This window comes from Rhodamnia argentea, chromosome 6 (assembly GCF_020921035.1).
Source record: "Rhodamnia argentea isolate NSW1041297 chromosome 6, ASM2092103v1, whole genome shotgun sequence".
Taxonomy (NCBI): Eukaryota; Viridiplantae; Streptophyta; class Magnoliopsida; order Myrtales; family Myrtaceae; genus Rhodamnia; species Rhodamnia argentea.
In genome coordinates, this window is record NC_063155.1 from 17,554,686 (window position 1) to 17,576,868 (window position 22,183).

The window sequence follows — 22,183 nt, forward strand, 5'->3', positions numbered from 1 at the left end:
ATACTTAACTATGTAAAATGCAATGTCCATCCAAATCCATGGTTTTAAGTGTAGTTCTTTAGTAGAGTGTGTTTGTTGTCTGAAAAGCTGTTTCTTCCAGTAGGCGAGTAAATCTGCAAGGGACTTGAAGAGAGGTCAATGTGCAAAATTACGCTCTTATACTGATGTGATGTTGCAACTACTCTGCTTTGTCTTCATCATATAAGTTTACTTCTTTAACATGGCGTGCTACCAATTGAAAATCGGAAATTTGGGGGGAGGTTCAGTGATTTCTGACCCTCTGTCATCATTGTATGTCCGGCAATTTTTTTTTGATACTTTCTTTTTCACGTTGGCTTACTCCGTTTTGAAGAAGTGTGATGCCAACAAAATTGTGATTAAAAAAAAAAAAAACCTGAAAGGATCTCGCATTATGCTCATTTGGTCATCTTACAAAATTATTACTCTATTTTACATGGAATTATTGGCATGTAGGGCCAGTGTGGAATAGATAAAAGAGGAAGACCAACCACCATTTGTTCATCTGTGCCTCACGTTTCCAACTTCATTAAGAATCTCACAATTTTTAAGTGAATGCAACTTGCGCGTTTTATTAAGTAATCAAGACATCAAGAAATTAGCATACACTTTATTTGTGAAAGGACCAAGCTGTCAAATTTGAATTGACTAGAGGACGAGGTCGAAAAGAAGAGAAGCATCCAACTGCTCCGAGTCGATCAATTACTAATTAATTGAACTTAACAAAGTTTCACATGACTAGAGGGTGTGATCACAAGAATTAAGACATCAAGAAATTAGCATACACTTTATATGTGAAAGGACCAAGCTGTCAAATTTGAATTGACTAGAGGATGAGGTCGAAAAGAAGAGAAGCATCCAACTGCCCCGAGTCAATCAATTACTAATTAATTGAACTTAACAAAGTTTCACATGACTAGAGGGTGCGATCACAAGAATTAAGACATCAAGATATTAGCATACACTTTATTTGTGAAAGGACCAAGCTGTCAAATTTGAATTGACTAGAGGATGAGGTCGAAAAGAAGAGAAGCATCCAACTGCTCCGAGTCGATCAATTACTAATTAATTGAACTTAACAAAGTTTCACATTACTAGAGGGTGTGATCACAAAGAAGACAAGGCAACTACTAAAGGATCCGCAGAAAAGCATCTTATAAGATTCTTTCGTCAATTATCAATGCTTATAAGTAGGAGAAAAGCTTATTTCGTTATTCATCAATCCTCTTACATAGCAGAAAAGCATCTTCCCTTCCACTTTCCCCCACAGATAGCCATGGACAAAGCATCCGCTTCTTCGTTCCAGTGTCCCATACCCACCGGACGAGGCAACGATTCATACGACATATTCTTGAGCTTTAGAGGCTCAGATATCCGCGAGAAATTCGCCGATCACCTCTACCAAAGTCTGGTCAATGCAGGGACCATACCAATTTCTGTGTTCAAGGATGATAAGAGCATCCCAATTGGTGAGGAATTTGAAACACAGATTTTTGGTGCCATCTCACGGTCTAAGATTTCGATCCCCATCGTCTCCAAAAATTATGCTACAAGCAAATGGTGCCTCCGGGAGCTCGTTCATATGATGGACTGCAGGAAGAGAACGTCACACATAGTGTTGCCTATTTTTTACGAAGTGAAAATATCGGATGTGCGGTATCTTGAAGGAGAGTTTGGGGAGGCCTACCATTCGCGTAAGAAGAATTATGAAAACAAATATATCCATGATTTCGAAAAGGCGCTTAGAGATGTGAGTTACTTACAAGTATGGAAATCTGGGAAATTTGTTGACGGGTACTTCTCTTCCACCTGAACTTTGTTTTCTGTTTGTTTGTTCAATACGTTTTCTTATTCAACCAAACTGTCGAAATGTGGATGAACAATTTCCCCTAGAGGCCCACATAATGTCCCCACAAGGTCCCAATGAACAAACATAATGCCCCCAAAGACAACAAGTACTAGTACTCACTACTCACCATGACGTCCCCTGAAAACTAAACGAACAACTACCAAAACCAAAGTATCTCCTAGTCCCAAGAATTTTACAATTGTTTTTTTTTTTCCCAATACAGAGCAAGCCAGAGGAGAAACGACCGCTCCTCCAGTCAAATGGATCTCCTATTGCCAATGGGGGTTGGCTCAGTTGATGAGGATCGGACACTTCGCATTGACCATGTCTACATTCCTTCGTAAGTCAACTATAAGTCCTTAATGTAGGACATCTTGCATGTTAATAGGCCCCAATCAACCTTCACATAAACGTATGTGTCTTTTGATGAGATTGATTATTGCCACGGAGTTATCATGAGTTTCGTTGATCGACAGGCCTGAGGGAGAATTTGTGCAAGAAGTTGTTGACACTGTTCGGAGCGAGTTGCGACGTCATTTTCAGCTTGATGTTACTAAGGATTTGGTTGGAATTGATGGCCATGTTCAGAAAATTAAGAATTGGGCAGACATTCCTGTCCCTCATGCTCGAATGATTGGAATCTATGGCATGGGCGGGATCGGTAAAACTACTCTTGCCAAGGCCATCTACAATGAGCTGTCCAAGGTATTTGTGGATCGCAGCAAGATTTTAGATATTCGAGATAAAGCTGACCGCAAAGGTATTCCTTATGTGCAAAATCTACTGATTAAGGGCATATTGCCAGATGAGCGTAAAGTTTCGGAAGTTGATGATGGAGTTAGTTTGCTAAATTCTAGATTCAAATGCAAAAAGGTTCTCATTCTTTTGGATGACATAGATGGAGGGAAAAAAGGAGGGGAACAACTGCAAGCTTTGGCTAGAGAACGTGACTGGTTTATGGCAGGTAGTATAATCATTGTTACAACTAGATATCAAGATGTTCTTGATCAATCTAAATTCACGGTCGACTACAAGTATCCAATGAATACATTGGATGAGGTGCATTCTGTGCTTTTATTTAACAGACATGCATTTCGTATGAACTGTTCTCCGAGGGACTTTGAAGATACCTCTTGTGAAATCATATCCACCATGGGTGGGCTACCCTTGCCTCTTGTGGTTGTAGGCTCATATTTGTTTGGAAAAACCAATCCTAAAGTATGGATAGATACGCTGAAACAATTGAAAGAACAACCACATGAAGATGTCCAAGGGAGTTTGATGATAAGTTATGAGGCATTAAAGCCTAGACATAAGGAGATTTTTCTCGATATTGCTTGTTTTTTTATTGGAGAAACGAGCAAATTTGCAATGTACATGTGGGACGACTGCGGGTTTCATCCAAGCCAAGGAATTGAAGAGTTGAAGTTGAGGTGCTTAATAAAAATAGGAGATGATGGTGAGTTAAAGATGCATGATCAATTGAGGGATCTTGGAAGGAGCATTGTTGCTCAAGGACAACCACCGGAGAGACGTAGCAGATTATGGGTCTATGAGGAAGCCTTCAGAGTACTAATGGAAAAGAAGGTAACATATGGCACTCCTTTTTCTTCCCTTCTCTCTCATATTCCTGTATATTTAATCTGATCTATTCAAATCATTTATCTAGAATGAGCGGAGTCTCCTATTTTTAAGAAAGAATCTAAGCATCCATTCATGTCCATCATAGACTAATTGTGACAACTCATTGAAATATAAATATTCCAAGGATGAAATAGTTACATACTTACATGTGCTTGCTTCATAGTTAGATCGAACGTATTGAGGTGCTCCTATGATTTAGGAAACCAAGGTTTTTTTTTTTTTTTTTTTTTTGTGAGTGGTGCTCCATCTCTTTCCATTCTTCATTCCTCTCAATAGATACGAAAGCAAAAATCGCCTTAAGGATTACATTACGAAAATCGTCCTGTTTTTTGTAAGGTTGTATCCCGTTGTCCTTGTTCGTGTCCTGGATTAGGTTAGAAGGATGAACGTATTGTTCTTTCTTTGTTTCTTTCATTGACATTGCCTTTTCCTTTTCTCTTTTCTTAATAAACATTTCTTTCCTCTCCAAGTTATTTTATATTATTTACTGTTTGTGCCAAAAACCGCTAGACAAACCTGATTGTTTAGAGGAAATGCCGTGCTTATTATTCCATCGTGTACATCAGTTGCATATAATTTTCACCATGAAGCCATTTTTTTTTAACTAGTTTATCTTTTACTTGAACAGTCGATCTTCTCCACCAAAAAAAAAAAATGTCGATCTTCATGATATTTTACTATGTTATATTGTCCGTTTAGGGAGGCTAAGAGATGTTGGGCAAAGAAAAGCGCTTTATGTTCTCGATTTGATTTGAAATAGTTCGTTCGCAAGATTCAGTGTCACACTCTTTTGTTGATTCAATTGCTGTTTTTTTTTTAACATTACCAAAAAGATCACAGGATCTGGGTGTTTGACAAATGAAATAAGTCAAATACGTTTGAACAGAGACAAATGTTAAAATATGCTAATCAGTTTACCAAAATTTTAAACCATTGTAAGAGGTGACAGATCTAAATAATTTTGGAAAACGAAATATGTACCGGACTAACTTCCAATTATCTTGACTATCGTAGTTATGATTTTGTCTATTTCGTAATATTTCCTATTTCTACAATTCATTTGGGCAAAGTATATGCACGTTCCGTGCAAACTTTTGATGAAATTTTGAGGTATGAACTCCCCTTTCAATATAGTAGAGATTTTGAGATGAATGTACAAGTGAAAATAATGAATTATCACGTGAGATGATGACTACCGGCAACATTTATGGATTTGTCCTGCAAACAAATTAAGAAAAGCTATACCACCGCAGGTTTTTCACTAGTTAAAATATAAAGGGAAAAATTCTAAATAGGTACGATCGTTTTCTCGAATAAAGGCCTGAAGTGCCTTTATTATTTCAAAGAAGGGACTAACTGTGGGCATATTATCGTCGATTTTTTCCATTTTTTTTAATCTATCTTTTCATTTTTTCTTCCCCTCTTCTCTCCCCGGATCACCGGCACAAGTTGCCAAACTCGGGTGAGGTCGCCCTCGCTTGCATTGGGCAAGGGCCGGAGAAGGGAGAGGAAAAAGAAAAATAGGAAAAAAATTAAAAAAAAATTAAAGGAAGAAAATGTGGTTCGGCTAAGCCCATCTTTGAAACAAAATGGCACTTCAAGCCCTTAATTAGAAACAAGATCTACTTTAGGCCATTATTCAAGAAAATGATACACTTTACGCCCTTATTTGAATTTTCCCTATATAAAGTGTAGATAACGACAAAACAAACGAATCGAACAATGAAAGTGAACTAACGAAACCAAAAAAAAAAAAATAGTTTGATCAAAAAAGAAAAAAAAAGAAATTCGCATAAATAACTTGTATTTTGGCAGTCCATCATATTCTTAGTATTTTCAAGAAACTATAGGAAAAATTTTAAAAAAAAAATTGTAATTGTATCAATTCAGTGCAGAATTTTAGTTGTGCCAGTTGAGTCCAAGATCTAAAATAACCGAAACGGAAGATTAAAAGCCAATCTGGAAACTCACATGGTTGATTTGACATACAGGGAACTCAACGGGTCGAGGCAATTTCTCTCCACGACTTTGGGCCGGTCCAGCAATACACAAGCGAACAGTTCAAAAACTTACAGAGCTTGAGGTTCCTTGAATTGGGTCCGGCAGCTTTAAGTGGAGACTTTAACCAAGTGTTTTCACAATTAAGTTGGCTTCGGTGGTCTGGCATTGAACCTGGGTCTTTTTCGGCAGCCAATTTGCATTTGCCAAATTTGTCGGTGCTGCAATTGCCAGGGAATGATATGACAGAGCATTGGGGAGGATGGAGTTCAATCATGGTAAAATGGGAAAAAAAGACATTCTTGGTGGTTTTTTTTTAACGTTTGTTCTGTCTTGTCGATCAACTCGTTTTTTTTACGGCTTATTCTTCTTTGTATAGGTGGCGAAGCGGTTGAAAGTCCTCAACCTTGCATATTGTGGACATTTAAGATGTGCCCCTGATCTCTCGGCTTTCACGGAGTTGGAGATTCTTATCTTGAATGGTTGTGACGAACTGGAGCAAATCCACCCTTCTATTGGCGAGGTCAGAAGCCTCGTTTCGTTAGACTTGAGGGATTGTGACAGTCTCGAGGAGCTACCAGAGGAAGTGAGCGGATTAAAAGGACTAAAAGAACTTCTTTTAGACAATTCTGGTATTAAAAAACTTCCTACGTCAATCGGTTCGCTAGGCAAGCTAGAGAAACTGAGTGCCAGGTATTGTTCATCATTAAGAGAAGTCCCTGGCTCAATTGGCAAATTCAAGAGCCTCGTTTCCTTGGACTTGAGTTCCTGTGAAAGTCTCAAGGAGCTACCAGAAGAAGTGGGTGAATTAGGAGAACTAAAAGAACTGATTTTAGACTCCTCTGGTCTTACAAAGATTCCTCCATCAATTGGTTCTTTGAAGAATCTAGAGAAACTGAGTGCCCACAGTTGTTCGTCATTGAGAGAAATCCCTAGCACAATTGGGAATTTGCAGAGTTTGCAACATCTGGACCTTGGTCGTTCTGCAATCGAAAGGCTACCCACTTCTATTGGAAGGTTGGAGAAACTGCGGACGCTAAGACTCCGATCGTGTAATGGTCTGAAAGGGGAAATTCCAAGTGAAATCGGCAACTTGTCTTCGCTCGAGATTCTTGACTTCAGCAAAGCACCTATAACTTACCTGCCAAAAAGCATCCGGAATCTTTCTTCTCTCCAACACCTTAACCTATCGGTCTGTACCAGTCTCCGGTCACTGCCGGAGCTACCTTCCAACTTAACATATTTGACGGCCTCTGGTTGGAGTCCCAAGTTGCCACAGCTTTCTTGCCTGATCCACCTAGAACAACTCCATCTTCATGTATGCTTTGAAGTTAAAGACCTCCCGGTGCTTCCGTCAAAACTCTTGAAACTTTCTCTTGTCTCGTGTCTCGAGCTTAGTAAATGTCAGCTTGACGGACTCAAGAATTTGGAAGAGTTGTCGATAGAAAAATGCCGTTCCATAGAAAGATTGGACCTTTCACAGTTGGATCGTCTGAAACGATTACACGTGAAGGGTTGTTATTTTCTAGTCGAGATTCAGGGCCACGATAATTTGGAGTTGTTGGAGGAGATATCTGTAATTGACTGCGTGTCCATTCGAAGGCTGATCCTTCCAAAATTACAGCGTTTGAAGCGCTTAATGGCTTTCAATTGCAAAAATCTAGTTGAGATTCAAGGTCTTGGTATGGCGGAGCTCTTGGAGACGTTGGATATCAGAAATTGCGGGTCCATTGAAAGATTACCCGACTTATCATGCTTTGCGACCCTGGAAGTGTTGGACATAACACAGGGCAAATCCCTAGAAGAACTACCAAACCTGTCGAAATTTGAAAATCTAAGAATTATAAGATAAGGTACTTGCTCGGTGTTTCAAAGATTCCTAGGGTTGGGGAATCATGATCTCTAATATGCATAGATATCAAAGGATGTGAATGAATGGACACTTTGCTGGATTTGTCGGGATGTGAGAAGTTACAATCTCTAGTGGCATGAGACTGCCAGAAACTTACTCAGCTTCGGGGACTTGAAAAGGTGCGACTCATCAGCTATCATTTATTCTTCTGAGATTCATGACGTAATTTTGATCACTAGCTTCACTTGACAAGAAGGTTTTCCTTGGCAGGATTCTGTACCTTCCTAAATTCCTCCTCTTGCATGAATGAAGGAGTGGGGGAGTTGGTCGTAGAAGCCATTGGTTATCTAGTGGGATCCTTCATCCTTGAGCGACGAGCTTGCACGAATGGAGTAAACCTTTTCTCAAAGTTATACCTTATTTCAGAATGATTTGCTCCTGACAGGGTATCTATTTGTCTGATTTTGGAAACTTCAGATTTATAGCAAGGTTTTGCAGACTGCAAATAAATTAGAGCCTTGCGAGGCAAGGAATGTCAAAATCAACATAGGTAGAAAAAGAATTGCATATGGATTTACAGTTCCCCCCTCGGTAAACCGAGGATTTGAATTTTTCATGTAGAGTCTGATCATCTTCTGCTACTCAATACACTAACTGCGCCCAGAATCCACTTTCTGTATGTCTGAAATCAATATTTTCTTCAAAAAATTCCTTGTCTCATTTGAATTACTGTGTGAGTCCCTTTGCATGTCAAATTTGGCTATGGCAGATATCCTGTTCAGAACGAACACCTTTCGATTTTGCATGATGATGGAAAACCGTGTCAAGTTTCTAATTATTCCCTTGATGTTCCTCTTGAACCTTCCAAAACGAGCATGAATTCGCAGTAAGTTCGAGAAACTGAGCTAAAATAAAACTCAAGGTTCTAGGTTTTCCTGGTTTGTGATTAAAAAGTCTATAAAAAGAGTAGTAGTTTTGGCTAGTCTGTCATGTATGATTGTGGACCAGCTTTTTATAACCAGTAGTCAAGCTATTATTTGAAATATTTTCAAGCAAGGTAAACTGGTGCTGCTTTTGTGACGGGCTGGTTGATCTGTGTAATAATCAAGGCGTACTTTTGAACTTCGGTTCAATGAGCTGTATCGATGACCTTTTCTTTGGAGCTCTAGAAATTTGCAAATTATTTTACACCCCGTTTGATCCTATTGTTGTCACAGAATAGTTTTATCACATGATTGATCTGGTCTGGCTAACTTGGCTGAGGAACTTCAATTTCATACCAGAGACCGATCAAAATGAAGAACAAGGGGTTTTGCAGAGGAAGCATCAGCAACAGCTGGAGGCTTATCTTGCGCGCCAACCTTGAAGAGGCTCGTGGGCCAACTCAAGTGCCCTGGGGAAGTTTCTATGCTTATCAAGATCCAAACGCTTGATATGATCGTGAATGTAATTTCAAATGAATCTGCTTTCTGTATGCTCGTTAGGTTCTACCTCTGTTAATCAAATACGTATATGATAAGTAATCTACATGTCACCCTAATGCAGGGCTGTTTGATGCGGTAGCGTTCTAATAGCGTCACTCCCAAAACTCGATGAAGCTCTGCAGGGGGAGGTATGCATTGGCAATCGTAGAAATCAGTATAAAAGGATGCATGATGACGATCTCCTCCATTCTATCAGTTTATTACTGTGATAATATCTGTTCTGTAGTTTAGGCACTTCCGCTTTTCAGCATGATCTTATTAACATCAGTTACTGTTCCTACACTCAAACAAGGAAAGTGTTGCTAATTGCTCACTTCTCCTAAGTCTGTTGTTTCATTTTTCATCGGCCGGCTAATGAAGTCTCTGTCAATTGAGGTCCAACTGCGAATTAATTAGATATACGATCCCAATGGTGTTCATCCTGGACTCAATTAAACTCGAACTTCAATAGAATTTACTATTTTCTCATTCTCATAGAGTTAATTCAATTAGTTATTTCTTGAGAACACGATATTGTTAGAGCTTATATTCATCATTACCTTAATATTTCAGAGATTTCACTTGAAATTTTCTCATCCGTAAGGTTAATTTTACTGCTTAATACTAAGAGTTTCCTCTAATTAAGCTCATTAAACTTGAATGCATTTGATGAGTAAAAATTACTTTTATTATACTATGTTACCAAGAGATTTTCTATGTACTTTTACTTCTCTTGACAAAGCTCTTCTAACTTTGTTTCGAAAAGAAAAGAATAATTTCGTGTATTTAATAAGCAAAAGTCAATTTTAGTATGATGTAATAGATTAGATATCATATTGGCCTCTTTCGTGAATTATATAAGCTTTTTAAATCGTCGTACTGATAAAGAAGCTGCATAGTTATAGTGGGGAGAGCATTTTCTATGGTTAATGCCCAAAATAGAGAGATCGGAACCAAATATGATATACATATTTAAATTTACGTGTAGAACTAAGTATATATTGGCTATTACTCTTGCTTTTTACAAGCATTTTCGTATGAGCAATGCTAGAAAACAAAGAGGTTGATATCAAATATGTCACGCCCCGATCCTCGAGCGCGCGGCATCCCGCCATCTCGTCCCTCGGGTTAAAAGGATAGTGTCCCGTGCACGCTATCAACCCATAAGATTAACTACGCATGCAAAAACGTATAATATTCCCGGACAAAAATATAAAATAGGGATAGGCAAGTAAGAAAACACATTAATTCAAAAATATGATTTTATTTACAGTCACATCATAGGTCAATCGAGATGACTCGTTAATCAGCCCCATACTTCGGGGTGGGGTAGGATCAACTTCGTATCTACTCCAAATGGAGCTACGTCACTCTCGTCCTTGTCGGCTTTTCAAGAACTACTAGTTCCATCACTTAGAACTTGAAAATGGTTTAACAACGATAGGGTGAGATATAAATCTCGGTGAGTCAATGCCTAAGCCCGGCTAAGGCGTTGATTCGTCCGGAGGGTCCTATCAGTTAATCACATATTGATATACAAATATCCCAATCACATGCGGCTCACTTGCTGAAAATCGCACAGTATGCAATACTCAACATATATGCCATACATCACAATCCATAGATATCACGTCAATCGCATAAGCAAACACCACACGTGGTCCGATTATTAATGGCCATCCGGCCTAATTGCACACGACTGGTGTAACTTTACACTACTGCTGACGGTGTTTACTGGCGGGACCAGGCTTCGTCTCTTACTTCCGGCGATGGCATCTAATAGCCTGTGTGATTCGTACGACCGGCACGACACGACACTATCGGGAATCCCTATAGGGTCTTCGATCCATCACAAGTTGCGACCGGCATCCGACAATCCATGTGATCCGTACGGCGGCACGGCACCGGACCGACGGGCATTCAACAAGTCGTATGGTTCCGTACGACCGGCACGGTACGAACTTGTCGGGAATAATCCATTATGTGACCACTCAAGCATACTCAATACATAGTCGGTTTACAATCCGCATTTAGTCAAATGCTCACACGATATGCTCACACAACAAAACTCCTTAAGTAATCACACAAATGCACATGTTATCCATGCGACCTCGCATCCGTAAATCAAGTGGTCAAACTCAGACCAATCAATCAATTTAACCAGATATTTAACCCAGTCATTCATATATTTCACGAATTGTGCACAAATAACAATTTAATAACGAACAATCAATCGAATTACATATAAACTAATTCATTCATCTACTTAATCGCACGCTTGCCTCTAACTCGCTATTCACTCACCGTCACGCAAAATCATCCAATCGATCAACTAATTTAATTCCAATCAATTACATTTGAACTAACTTAGATAATTAGGGTCATTTAACCTATATCGAGTCTCTAGCCTATCCCGACCCTAATTAACCTACCTAAATACCCTAATAATCTAATTAAACTAATCCAAATGTAATTAACGACCTAACCAAGGATTAGAGGTTGACTCACAGTCAATTACGCGAGGCAAGTACATCGGCGATCTCTAAAAATCCCTCGGCACGAACTTTAGACTTGGCCCGAAAACTTGGCCACTCGGCCCACTCGCCAGGCACATGGCCCAGGCAACTGGCACACGGCCCAGGACACTTGGGCTCACGACCCAGGACACGGCCCGGGCCAAGACAGGCCACGGCCCAGCAACTGGCCCACATTTCAGGCCCGAAACAGGGCACCCGGGCAAAACAGAGCAGGCGGTGCAGGGAGGGTTCTAGAACTGTGGCGGCTTTTTCCAGCGACAGGTGGCTAAGGCGGCGGCAAGGAAGACTGGTAGGGGTCAAAGGAAGCGTCGGTGGACGTTGTTGGTCGCTCGTGGTGGCCGGAGTAGGGCGGAGCAGCAGCAAACAGAAACTGCAGCAGGCGGAATAGAGCAGGGGAGGCTGCAAAACAGGGGAACCGGGACTGTGCAGGGCTGGTTTGGGGCCCAACGAGCAACGATCGGTCTGCAGCGAGCTTGGCAGAAAACTAGAGGTCGAGGACGGTTGCTAGGGGTGGCCGGATGTGGTCGGGATAGGGCGAAGCCGAGCTGGGAGGCTCGAACAGAAGTGGAAGAGCAGAAACAGGGTCAGGCAACAGGGCAGGGCAGACTGGGCTTCGGGGCTGCTCCAGCGGTTTCGTGGTGGTTTCAGGTGGCGCAGGATGGTCGAAGGCGGTCTGGGGAGGGCTGTGGTGGCTGAGGGAAGCAATGGTGGCGACCGGAGACCAAACAGAAGCACGGACCAGGGCAGGGGTAGAAACTGGCGCAGAACAGAGGAGGTGCTGGTTCGGGCTTCTCCGACTGTTTTGTGACGGCGGTGACGGCTACTGTGGCATCGAGGGATGGCTGAGGGCAGTGACTGAAGATTGGAGGATGTTCGGTGGGCTGAGGGGGCTGCTTGAAATAGAAAAGAAGAAGGAAGCAGCAAGAAGTATCGGTGATGCAGGGGGAAAGGCGGTGGAAATCAAGAGAGAGAGAGAGAGAGAGAGAGAGAGAAAAGAAAAGAAAATGAACAAATAAAATATCAAGTTAAAACTGTTGACCTAGGGGCTTAAGAGATAAGAGTGGGACCCGTGACAATTACTTCTTGTCTTGAAGCTCTTAGAAAACCTTAGAGGCAAAACGGTCATTTCCAATTTTGGCTAGGGGCATTTTGGTCATTGGGCAACTAAGGGAAAATTGGACATTTGGCCATCCTACGGAGGGTATTTTAGACCTTTCTCAAATTGATTTAGTTCAATTAAGGCTCAAGTACAAGAATTTCTAGTTCTAAGATGCAACGACTAATCGATCGAAATATAAACTATTATGATTGTCGATTCGGGAAATACCCAATTTCCGATTCCAATTCCTTGAAATCCAATTCTAAGCAACAAATTGGAATTCACAGTTATTCTATAAACTGAATTTTACTATTTTACAAACACCGAATTCCAGGGTGTCACAACTCTCCCCACCTTAGGAAATTTCGTCCCCGAAATTTATGCTTCCATTTGAATTCGAAGATGAAGTCTTAGCACCGTATAATTGACACGGGAGTACCAATTTAAGATTTTTTTTTACGCAAAATATACTAGTTTGGAAATTTTTGTGGTAATAGCCCAAATGAAAATGCAAGAGTTGCAATGAAAGTAATTGTGCCTCGTAAGTTGCCCCATAATTTTGTTTTAATCGATTAGTTGTCCATATTAGCACATATGTCATGGTTGACATAACTTTTAATTCATTTCCTCTTATGTGCTTCGTTAAATGAGAAATCTTTTGAATGATTCTTGGCAATCGGTTCTTTAAGAAATCGATTTGGAGCAAAAGGTTTGAGGTGAAAGCACTCTACATGAAGCAATGGATTTCTTACGGGAGAATTACAAATAAGTCATAAACCTATTATATTTGTGTCAATTCAATCATAAATCTTTCAATTTTACCAACTCCTAAGCATTTTTATGTTTTACCAATTGAATCTATCTAGCCAATTTTAATAGAAAATTGATGATGTGGACGTCGGTACTACAATTTAGGATGGTTGACAATGACGTGAATATTTTTAAATTATATATATTTTTTATTTTTTTTCTACCAAGTCCGGTAAGGGTTGTTGGCCGATCCTCACCCGGATGGCCAGTAGGTGAGGGCCGTGACCATTGCCGAGCCGGGCAAGGGCTTGACAGCCCTCACTAAGTTTGAACAAGCCGCGACCCTCGCCTAGCTTGGAAGACAAAAAAAAGGAAAAGAAAGAAAATAAAGGAATAAATTTTTTTAGAAGTTCATGAATAAATTATAAAATTAAAAGGTTGGGTGTGTTTGTTTTTGGGAAAACCTTTTCCGGGAAAGTGTTTTCCGAATATTCGTCTGTTTGGTTCGCAAAAAATAATCTGGTCAACGGAAAGCACTTTTCGATCGACGAAAACTTTATTCAGCAGATTAGGAAATTGAATTCCCCAAAATAAAAAGGTGAAAACACTTTCCCAATCCCACTCTCTCGCTCTCCACAGAGGTACGACTCTTTCATTCCTCCATTTTCCTTTTTTCACTTCTTCTTCACCGACGCTCACCTTCTTCGTCGTTGAAGGTCCGGCTCTTCTTCACCGACGCTCTTCATCTTCGCCATTGAAGCTCATCATTGAAATTGGCTCTTCTTCAACGATGCTCAATAAAGCTCCAGGTTCTCTCCCTCTCTCGATTTGAAAAAAACCTCTAAAAATTTGATGATTCTCGTTTCCGTTCATCTTCTTCAAGCGAAATCTTAGAAATCAGTTTTAAAATTTTGGTAGATCCTAGAGTTATCAAGCTTGATTGGAGATTCTACCCTACCACAAGAGCTATAAGGTAGCATATCTAACGCTTGACCTTTTTGCTCAATTTTTTGCTGATTTGTTCGAAATTTTCGACGGCATGTGCTTCGATGAAACAATATGAGTCAGATTCGGTGGGTGCTTCATTGTTTGATGAGTATTCCAATTTTATTAGTGTCTGTTTTATGATTTCGATTGCACAGGGCTTTTGTAGCATTGGCACTTTCTTTGGCATCCTTGATAATATTGTTTGGCTAGTCGTTGTGTAGAATTTGATTGAAAGAACTTTTTACAGTTTATTGTGTAGAATTTGATAGAGAAGGTTCATGATTATGCATCTCATGTTTTGGTTTACCTAGGAGATAGACGTTGTTATCATTATTTGTTTCCTTGAACTACGTGATCCATATTGTTAAAAGAATGCAAGGTGTTTGTTAAAATGTCAAGATGGAAAGAAAACCATCGATTATAATTTATTATAGGTTTTTGCTGCCTAAAACAAATAAAAGAAGGTGCGTGTGTAAGACTTGTTAACAGTGTTCTGTTTATTTGTGTAATTTGAACTTATATTCTGGTGATTGGAATTTGCAAGTAGTAGTTGCAAGAATGGAGATTATGCATACCTTTGCTCTCTTTGATTACTCCTTCAAGGGTAATGTTCCATCTTTATCAAAGAACTTCGGAACCCAACTTTGGGATGGTTTGGGTCTGCTTATGAGTTCATATGCATTTAGAGTTCCTTTAGTAAACTCAGCGGAACCGAGTCTTAAATCCTGAAAAGTCTGATGTTTGCTAAAATGACAAGTTAAGCTGCACTTGTTTTCATTTTTTGATGATATATATATTTTTTATTTCATTTGAATGTTTGTTGTTGGGTTTATCTTTGAGATAAAACATATGTCTTGACTGGCTTTGAGATGAAGAAGCGAAAATTCTTATTATTGATTGTAGATGGAAAACAATGATGTTAATAGACCAATAATGGGTGCATCGATGTCGGTAATGGCGGTTGGTTTGTTAGTCATGGAGGATGAATCTTCAAGTAGTCAAATACCTAGAGTTCCACGGGGCGAAAGAGATTTTGAGAGAGAGTTATTCATGAATCGCATTTTTCATTCCGGAGATACTAATTGTGTTAGTCAAATACGTATGAAACCACAAGTTTTCTTTGAATTGTGTAGAGTTCTTGTGTCAAATAATTTGTTACACGAAACAGTAAATGTGTCAATCAAAGAGCAATTGCTAGTCTTTTGCCATATTTTAGGGCATAATGTGAGGTTTAGAGTAATAGGGTCAAGGCTGAATAGGTCTATAGAGACCATTCACCGATACTTTAGAATTGTCTTACAAGCAATTCTAAAACTACAAAAGCATGTTCTAAGACCACCAGATGGCACTACACCTCCGACAATATCCAAGAATAGAAGATTTTATCCCTACTTTAAGGTATGTAATATGACCAATATCATGAACTTCATCTTGAAAATATGTTTTTACATTAACTAATTTACTTAAATACATTAGGATTGTGTTGGAGCTCTTGATGGTACTTATGTCCGTGCATCGGTTCCCCCGGAAATTCAAGGAAAATTTTGTGGTCGAAAAGACAAAACAACGCAAAATGTTCTTGCAGCTGTTACTTTTGATTTAAAGTTCGTTTATGTGTTAGCTGGTTGGGAAGGCACAACACATGACTCTCGTATTCTAACAAATGCACTTTCAAGGCCTGGAGGAATGAAAATTCCTGAAGGTATAGAATATTCCATGTTTTATATAAAATGTTTACCCTACTTTGTTGAAACATGTTGTTAAAACTTTACATAAAATTGGTAGGTAAATACTACCTTGCCGATGCCGGATATGGCATCCAATTGGGAATTATTTCACCCTATCGTGGAGTTCGATATCACAGAAAGGAGTTTAGTGACCGCTCACCCGAGAATGAGAAAGAGTTGTTCAACCATCGTCACTCAACTTTACGGTCTACGGTAGAGAGGGCGTTTGGTGTTCTTAAAAGGCGTTTTCGTATATTGGATGCGGAACCCTATTGGTCCTTTGATACTCAAGTTGATGTGGTCTTAGCATGTTGTATTCTACATAACTTCATTATGGGAGTTGACCCAAATGATCCTTTTATGCAAGAACCTAATGTAGAGGTTGAATCTCAAAGTCAAGAAAGAAGGCATCAACAAACACAAAGAGAGGAGAGGGAGGAAAACAGAGAGTGGGCAGCAAAAAGAGATGATATCGCATGTGTAATATGGGATGACTATAGTCGGCATAGAATGAATGTTTAGCACTTTTCTTAGAAGTTGCAAGCTGTTTTTAATGTGATGTGAAGTATAGATTACTACTTTGTGATTGAAGGAGTTTTTGTAACGTGAACTTGATTTGCTACTCTAAATCATCATGATCTTTCCCTTTTCTCATTAGTAAAATGACATTTATTTTTGTGTTATCCTTTGTTTGTCTCAATTTCTTGTGTTGGATATATTCGATAATGCAGCAATGGGCAAGACTAGAGAAGGGAAGGCCAAGCATTTTAGATGGTCGGTTCCAATGGAGCGTATGTTTTTAGAGATACTAGCTGATGAAGCTTTAAAGGGGAACAAACCTTCAGCCACCTTTAAACCATCTTCGTTTGCTCAAGTTGCCCAAGCTATAAACGATAGATTTGGGACTGAATGTGAGCCCGACCATGTGGACAATCATCTTAGAACTATTAAAAACAAGTGGACTACCATCCAAAAATTGCGGGTTAAGAGTGGATTTCAGTGGGACCATAACTTGAAGATGATCACGGTTCTTCGGAAGGAAGTTTATGATGAAGAAATAATGGTAATATGCTTTTCGGATTTCAATGTAACTTATACTCCGAGCATTGTTACTCATGGAAAAGGATGCATGTACCTATGATATTTGTTTTTATTATATCTTTACATGTTCGTTTGTCGTATTAGGCTGCTAGAAATTCATTGAACCATGAGGTTTCTTTTGCAGCATGTTGAGATATGCAAGAATTGGAGGCTGCTATAGTTTTTTTGTTTGCTTATGCATCATATGCTCTTTGGCTTAAGTACACCCCAAGTGCCATAAGTTGTGTACGGCGTTCACTTTAGTGCCAAAACTTTCAAATCGATCACTTCGGTGCTAAGTTTTTGTAACTTCGATCACTTGATTGCCAAAACTTTCAAAACGATCACTTTAGTGCTAAGTTTTTATAACTTCGATCACTTAAGTGCCAACTTCTTTTAAAAACGATCACTTTAGTGTCAAATTCACCGAGCCACGTCATTTTAAATATTAATAAAAAAATAACACGTGTCGAATTTTCGGCAAGCCACGTCGCCTTTGGCACTAAAGTGATCGTTTTTAAAAGAAGTTGGCACTTAAGTGATCGAAGTTACAAAAACTTAGCACTAAAATGATCGATTTGAAAGTTTTGGCACTAAAGTGAGCGCTGTACACAACTTATGGCACTTGTGGTGTACTTAAGCCTATGCTCTTTACATATACAAAGCTGAGAAATTGGTAGATGATGAGCAGATTGTATGTCTTGCTATAATCATAACTGGCTTAATCTACTTGTTTATATACTTGTGTTTTTATGATTTTTTTTGCAGGCACATCCTACCCATGAGAAGTACTTGAACAAGAAAATCGAGATGTACAATGAACTTGCTCGGTGACTTGGAAAAGACATGGCCACGGGAAGCTTTGCAAAACAATTTGGTGACATCAACTTGCCTCCTACTGTGGATGTGGACTGCTCAATTGATTTAGATGATAGTAGTGATAATATTACAAAAGGAATAGAAGATCCATCAAGAGTTAATAGAAAGCGAAGTCGTGCTCCTAATAAGGATGATAAATTTGCAATGCTGTCGGAGCAAATTGGAGAGGTTGCTTCTGCATTAAAAAAGATGAGTAAAAATCAGTTGGATGTTCTTGAGCTCTACAAAGAAGTGATGGAGGTTGAAGGTTTTGATGAAGCCACCCTTGTATATGCCTTTGATTATTTGGTGGACAATGAGAGAGTTGCAAAAGCATTCATTGTCAAGAGTGCCAAGCTAAAGAAGTTATGGCTTGAAGATTTCGTAGATAAAAGAGGAAATGGAAATTGACAAGTGTCGGACTTTGGATGTTTGCTCTTCATACTATCGGATACTATCTGAACTATAGACTTGTTCTTTGATTAGTTGTTGTAGTAGCTATTCATTTCTATCCCTTGAATATTGTCATTGAGGTTTTGTGTGGCATTGAGTATGTAAAGTTAAAATTCACATCCTTCCAAACAATCCTGTACCGCTGGAGCTAATTGGATGTTTGCACAATAAACAAGTACGTCTTTCCGTTCCGTAGTTTAGGCACTTCACCTTTTTAGCATAATCTCATCAACATCAGTTCCGTAGCTTTTTTTGGCACAATTTATCCTAATATTTCATGGAAAGATAGACACCGGTACTAACCCAATTATGAAATGTTTTCAATCTGTTTGCTTTTTGAAATCACATCTATTTTCCATTTCAGGAGCACACGTTCGGAGATTCAGGTTTCCTTTTCATTTTGCGAGTTCAAATACTAGATTTGCTAGACTCATCGAGAAAATTCATTTATTAAGTAACATTGACTCAATAAATTAATTTGGAAGCGAGAAGGCCACTATTGTAGCCAATCGCATGAGGCCGGCGAGCTTGATCTCATGTGGCCGATCGTTGGTCATCACCGAGGCCAAGTGACCGGTGGAGAAAGAAGAAAAAGACAAAAAGAAAAGGAAATAAAATAAATAATTAAAAATTAATATATAATATAATATAAAAAGTATAAACCTTTTGTGCTAATAAAATCTTATTTTTTACTTGAGATTCATGACATTGAAATCATTTTCCAAATGAGAACCAAACACCGGAAAACATTTTCGGTAACATATTACCAAACAAAGGAAAACAAACCGTTTTCCAAGAAAATGATTTTCGAGAAATCACTTTCCGGAAAACGGATTTCCGGAAAACATTTTTCTTGAAACAAACACACCCCTAGTCTCTATTGATTATGCACATACAGAGGGAAAATTACCAAAAAGTCAATTCAAGCATTCATTTGATATGCAGGGTCGCAAAATTATGGGTGCAATGTTATGGTACGGTGACTACGATGCGGCATCATGGGATTATTGGCCCTATGATATCCACGCATACACAAGTGAACAATTCGAAAACTCACCGAGCTCAAGGTTCCTTCAATTGAGCCAGGCGGATTTATTTGGAGACTTTACCGGACTGTTTTCTGAATTAAGATGGCTTCGATGGTTTTACAATGAACCCAGTCTGTCTTTTTCGGCGATCAATTTGCATCTGCCGGGATTAGTAGTGCTGGAGTTGTCACACAACAAGTTCACAGAGGATTGGGAAGGATGGAGTTCAATCACGGTGAGAAGGGAAAAAAGACATCCTCTTTGATCTTTGGTTTGTTTTGTTTTGTTTTGTTTTGTTGATTAACTCATTTATTGACAGCTTATTCTCCTTTGTGCAGGTGGCAAAGCGGCTGAAAGTTCTCGACCTTGCATATAGCAAATATTTAAAATGTACTCCTGATCTCTCGGCTTTCACAGAGTTGGATATTCTCATCTTGAAAAATTGTCCCCAACTAGAGCAAGTCCACCCTTCTATTGGCAACTTCAAGAGCCTCGTTTCACTAGACTTGAGTTGGTGTCCCAAACTTAAGGAGCTACCAGAAGGAGTGGGTGAACTAAAAGAACTGAAAGAACTTAATTTACATGAAGCTTGTATTATAGAGATTCCTGTGTCGATCGGTTCTCTGAGGAAACTGGAGAAACTGGATGCCTCCCTTTGTCGGTCTTTGAGAGAAATCCCTATCTCAATTGGTAATCTTTCTTCACTCAAGCATCTTAACCTATGAGGTTGTGAGTCATTGAGAGAAATCCCTGAGTCAATTGGGAATCTTTGTTCTCTCCAACACCTTGACCTAGCACGTTGTGAGTCATTGGGAGAAATCCCTAACTCAATTGGTAGTCTTTCTTCTCTCCAATGCCTTGACCTAAGGGGTTGTCAGTCATTGAGAGGAATCCCTAGCTCAATTGGGAGTCTTTCTTCTCTCCAACACCTTAACCTGGAAGGTTGTAAGTCATTGCGAGCAATTCCTAATTCAATTGAGAATCTTTCTTCTCTCCACCTTAACCTAAAGGGATGTTAGTCACTGAGCGGAATCCCTAGCTTAAAGGGAATTCTTTCTTCTCTCCAACGCCTTGACCTATAGGATTATCGGTCATTAGAGAAATCCCCGGCTCAATTGGGCATTTACACAATTTGCAGCATCTGCACATTAGTAGATCTGTGATTGAAAAGCTACCCAATGATATTAAATGGTTGAAAGAACTGCGCAGGCTAATTCTCGAATCCTGCGACAGACTGAAAGGGGAAATTCCAAGTGAAATTGGTGACTTGTCTTCCCTGGAGAATCTCGAAATCACTTGGACACCGCTATCTGACATGCCAGAAAGCATCCAAAATCTTTCTTTTCTTGAACGCCTTGACTTAAAAGGGCTGTTTCAAGCTTCGATCATTGCCGGAGCTTCCTTCCAGCTTAACACACTTGACTGTCTCTTATCAGAGCCCCAGGTTGCCACAGCTTTCTTGCCTAAACCACCTGGAAGAACTCAATCTTTATTCATGCCCTCTACTAGATGAATTCCCGGAGCTTCCCTCAAGACTCTTGAAACTTCACGTTGAATACTGGGGTAAGCTGCTATTGCTTAAGCTTGAAGGATTCAAGTACTTGGAAAAGTTTTCACTAGAATACTGCCGTGCCATTGAAAGATTGGACCTTTCACAATTAAATCGTCTGAAAGAATTAGGCGTTGGACATTGCAGTAAGCCAGATGAAATTCTGGGCCATGATAATTTGGAGTCCTTGGAGGAGATATCTATATCTGACTGCGAGTCCCTTAGGAGGCTGATCCTTTCAGATTTACAGTGCTTGAAGCAATTAACGGCTCACTCTTGCGACAATCTAGTCGAAATTAGAGATCTGATAAGGCTGAGTCGTTTGAGCCATTGGTGATCTATGAATGTGGGTTCATTGAAAAATTACCTGACCTATCATGCTTCGTGATCCTGAAAAAGTTGAATATTAATGGCTGTCGCAATCTACGTGGTGTTGAGAGCCTCGAGAGATTCTTGTCTTGCCGAAGCATATACATATCGGGGTGCGAATCCCTAGAAAAACTACCAAACCTGTCGAAGTTTGAGAATTTGGAGAAATCCATAATAAGGAGTTCAATCCGTCTTACGGAGAATCCTGGGGTTGAGGAATCAGGGTCTTTAACACACATCGATATCACAGGATGCGAATCAATGGAGACTTTGCCAGATTTGTCAGGATGTGTGAAGTTAAAATCTGTGGTGGTACGAGACTGCAAGAAACTTACTCGGCTTCAAGGACTGCAAAATTTGGCTTTAAATTATTTGGATATTTCTCGGTGCAACTCATTGGAACCGATACCAGAATTACCTGGAACACGCGTCTTTACGAAATATGAGTCCTTGTGAAGTTTGGAATCCATTTATTGAATTGCAGTGACAATGTATACCCATATAACAACAGTGAGCCGAGTCATGTTTCCTTAACAGAGGTAAATAAGCAGTAAACTATCGTTTTTCTCCTGATATTCATGACCAACGTTTCATTACTATCTTCTTTGACAGGAAATTTTTCCTTGACAGAGTTCTGTACTTTCCTAAATTCCTAGTCTTACATAATTGAAGGAGTGTGGGGATTGGGCGTAGAAGCTTCCCAAATGTGGGTCTGCGTACAATAGAAGGGCATCGGTCATCTAATAAGATTCTTCATCTTTCAACGACCAGCATAAGCGAATAGAGTAATACTTTTCTTGAGGCTGTCTTTTGGAAGAACGGTTTGCTCCTCTCTGGGTTTCTATATGATGGAATTTGGAAGCTCTGGATTTGCCTACGTATACTTGCTGTAGATTGCAAAGGGATTAGCGGCTTGCGAGGC

General features: G+C 39.5%; 1 protein-coding gene and 1 long non-coding RNA gene across 2 annotated transcripts; both read left to right on the forward strand.

Annotated features, from left to right (window-relative positions):
- Window positions 1-1,259: 1,259 nt before the first annotated feature.
- On the forward strand, window positions 1,260-20,373 carry LOC115751694 (disease resistance protein RPV1-like). Its single transcript, XM_030689657.2, has 4 exons — window positions 1,260-1,812; window positions 2,344-3,499; window positions 5,503-5,787; window positions 19,682-20,373. The coding sequence occupies exons 1-4, from the start codon at window positions 1,295-1,297 to the stop codon at window positions 20,066-20,068; spliced, it is 2,346 nt and encodes a 781-aa protein (XP_030545517.2). The 5' UTR covers window positions 1,260-1,294; the 3' UTR covers window positions 20,069-20,373.
- Window positions 13,979-16,793, forward strand: LOC125315448. Its single transcript, XR_007198714.1, has 3 exons — window positions 13,979-14,019; window positions 14,129-14,183; window positions 16,656-16,793. It is a non-coding gene; the product is annotated as an uncharacterized LOC125315448 (long non-coding RNA).
- Window positions 20,374-22,183: the final 1,810 nt, after the last annotated feature.

Coding starts and splice junctions, on each gene's coding strand:
- LOC115751694 (XM_030689657.2), top strand. CDS start 1,295: ATGGACAAAGCATCCGCTTCTTCGTTCCAGTGTCCCATACCCACCGGA. Junction 1,813..2,343: donor TCTGGGAAATTTGTTGACGG/GTACTTCTCTTC, acceptor GTTGATCGACAG/GCCTGAGGGAGAATTTGTGC. Junction 5,788..19,681: donor GAGGATGGAGTTCAATCATG/GTAAAATGGGAA, acceptor TCCTTTGTGCAG/GTGGCAAAGCGGCTGAAAGT.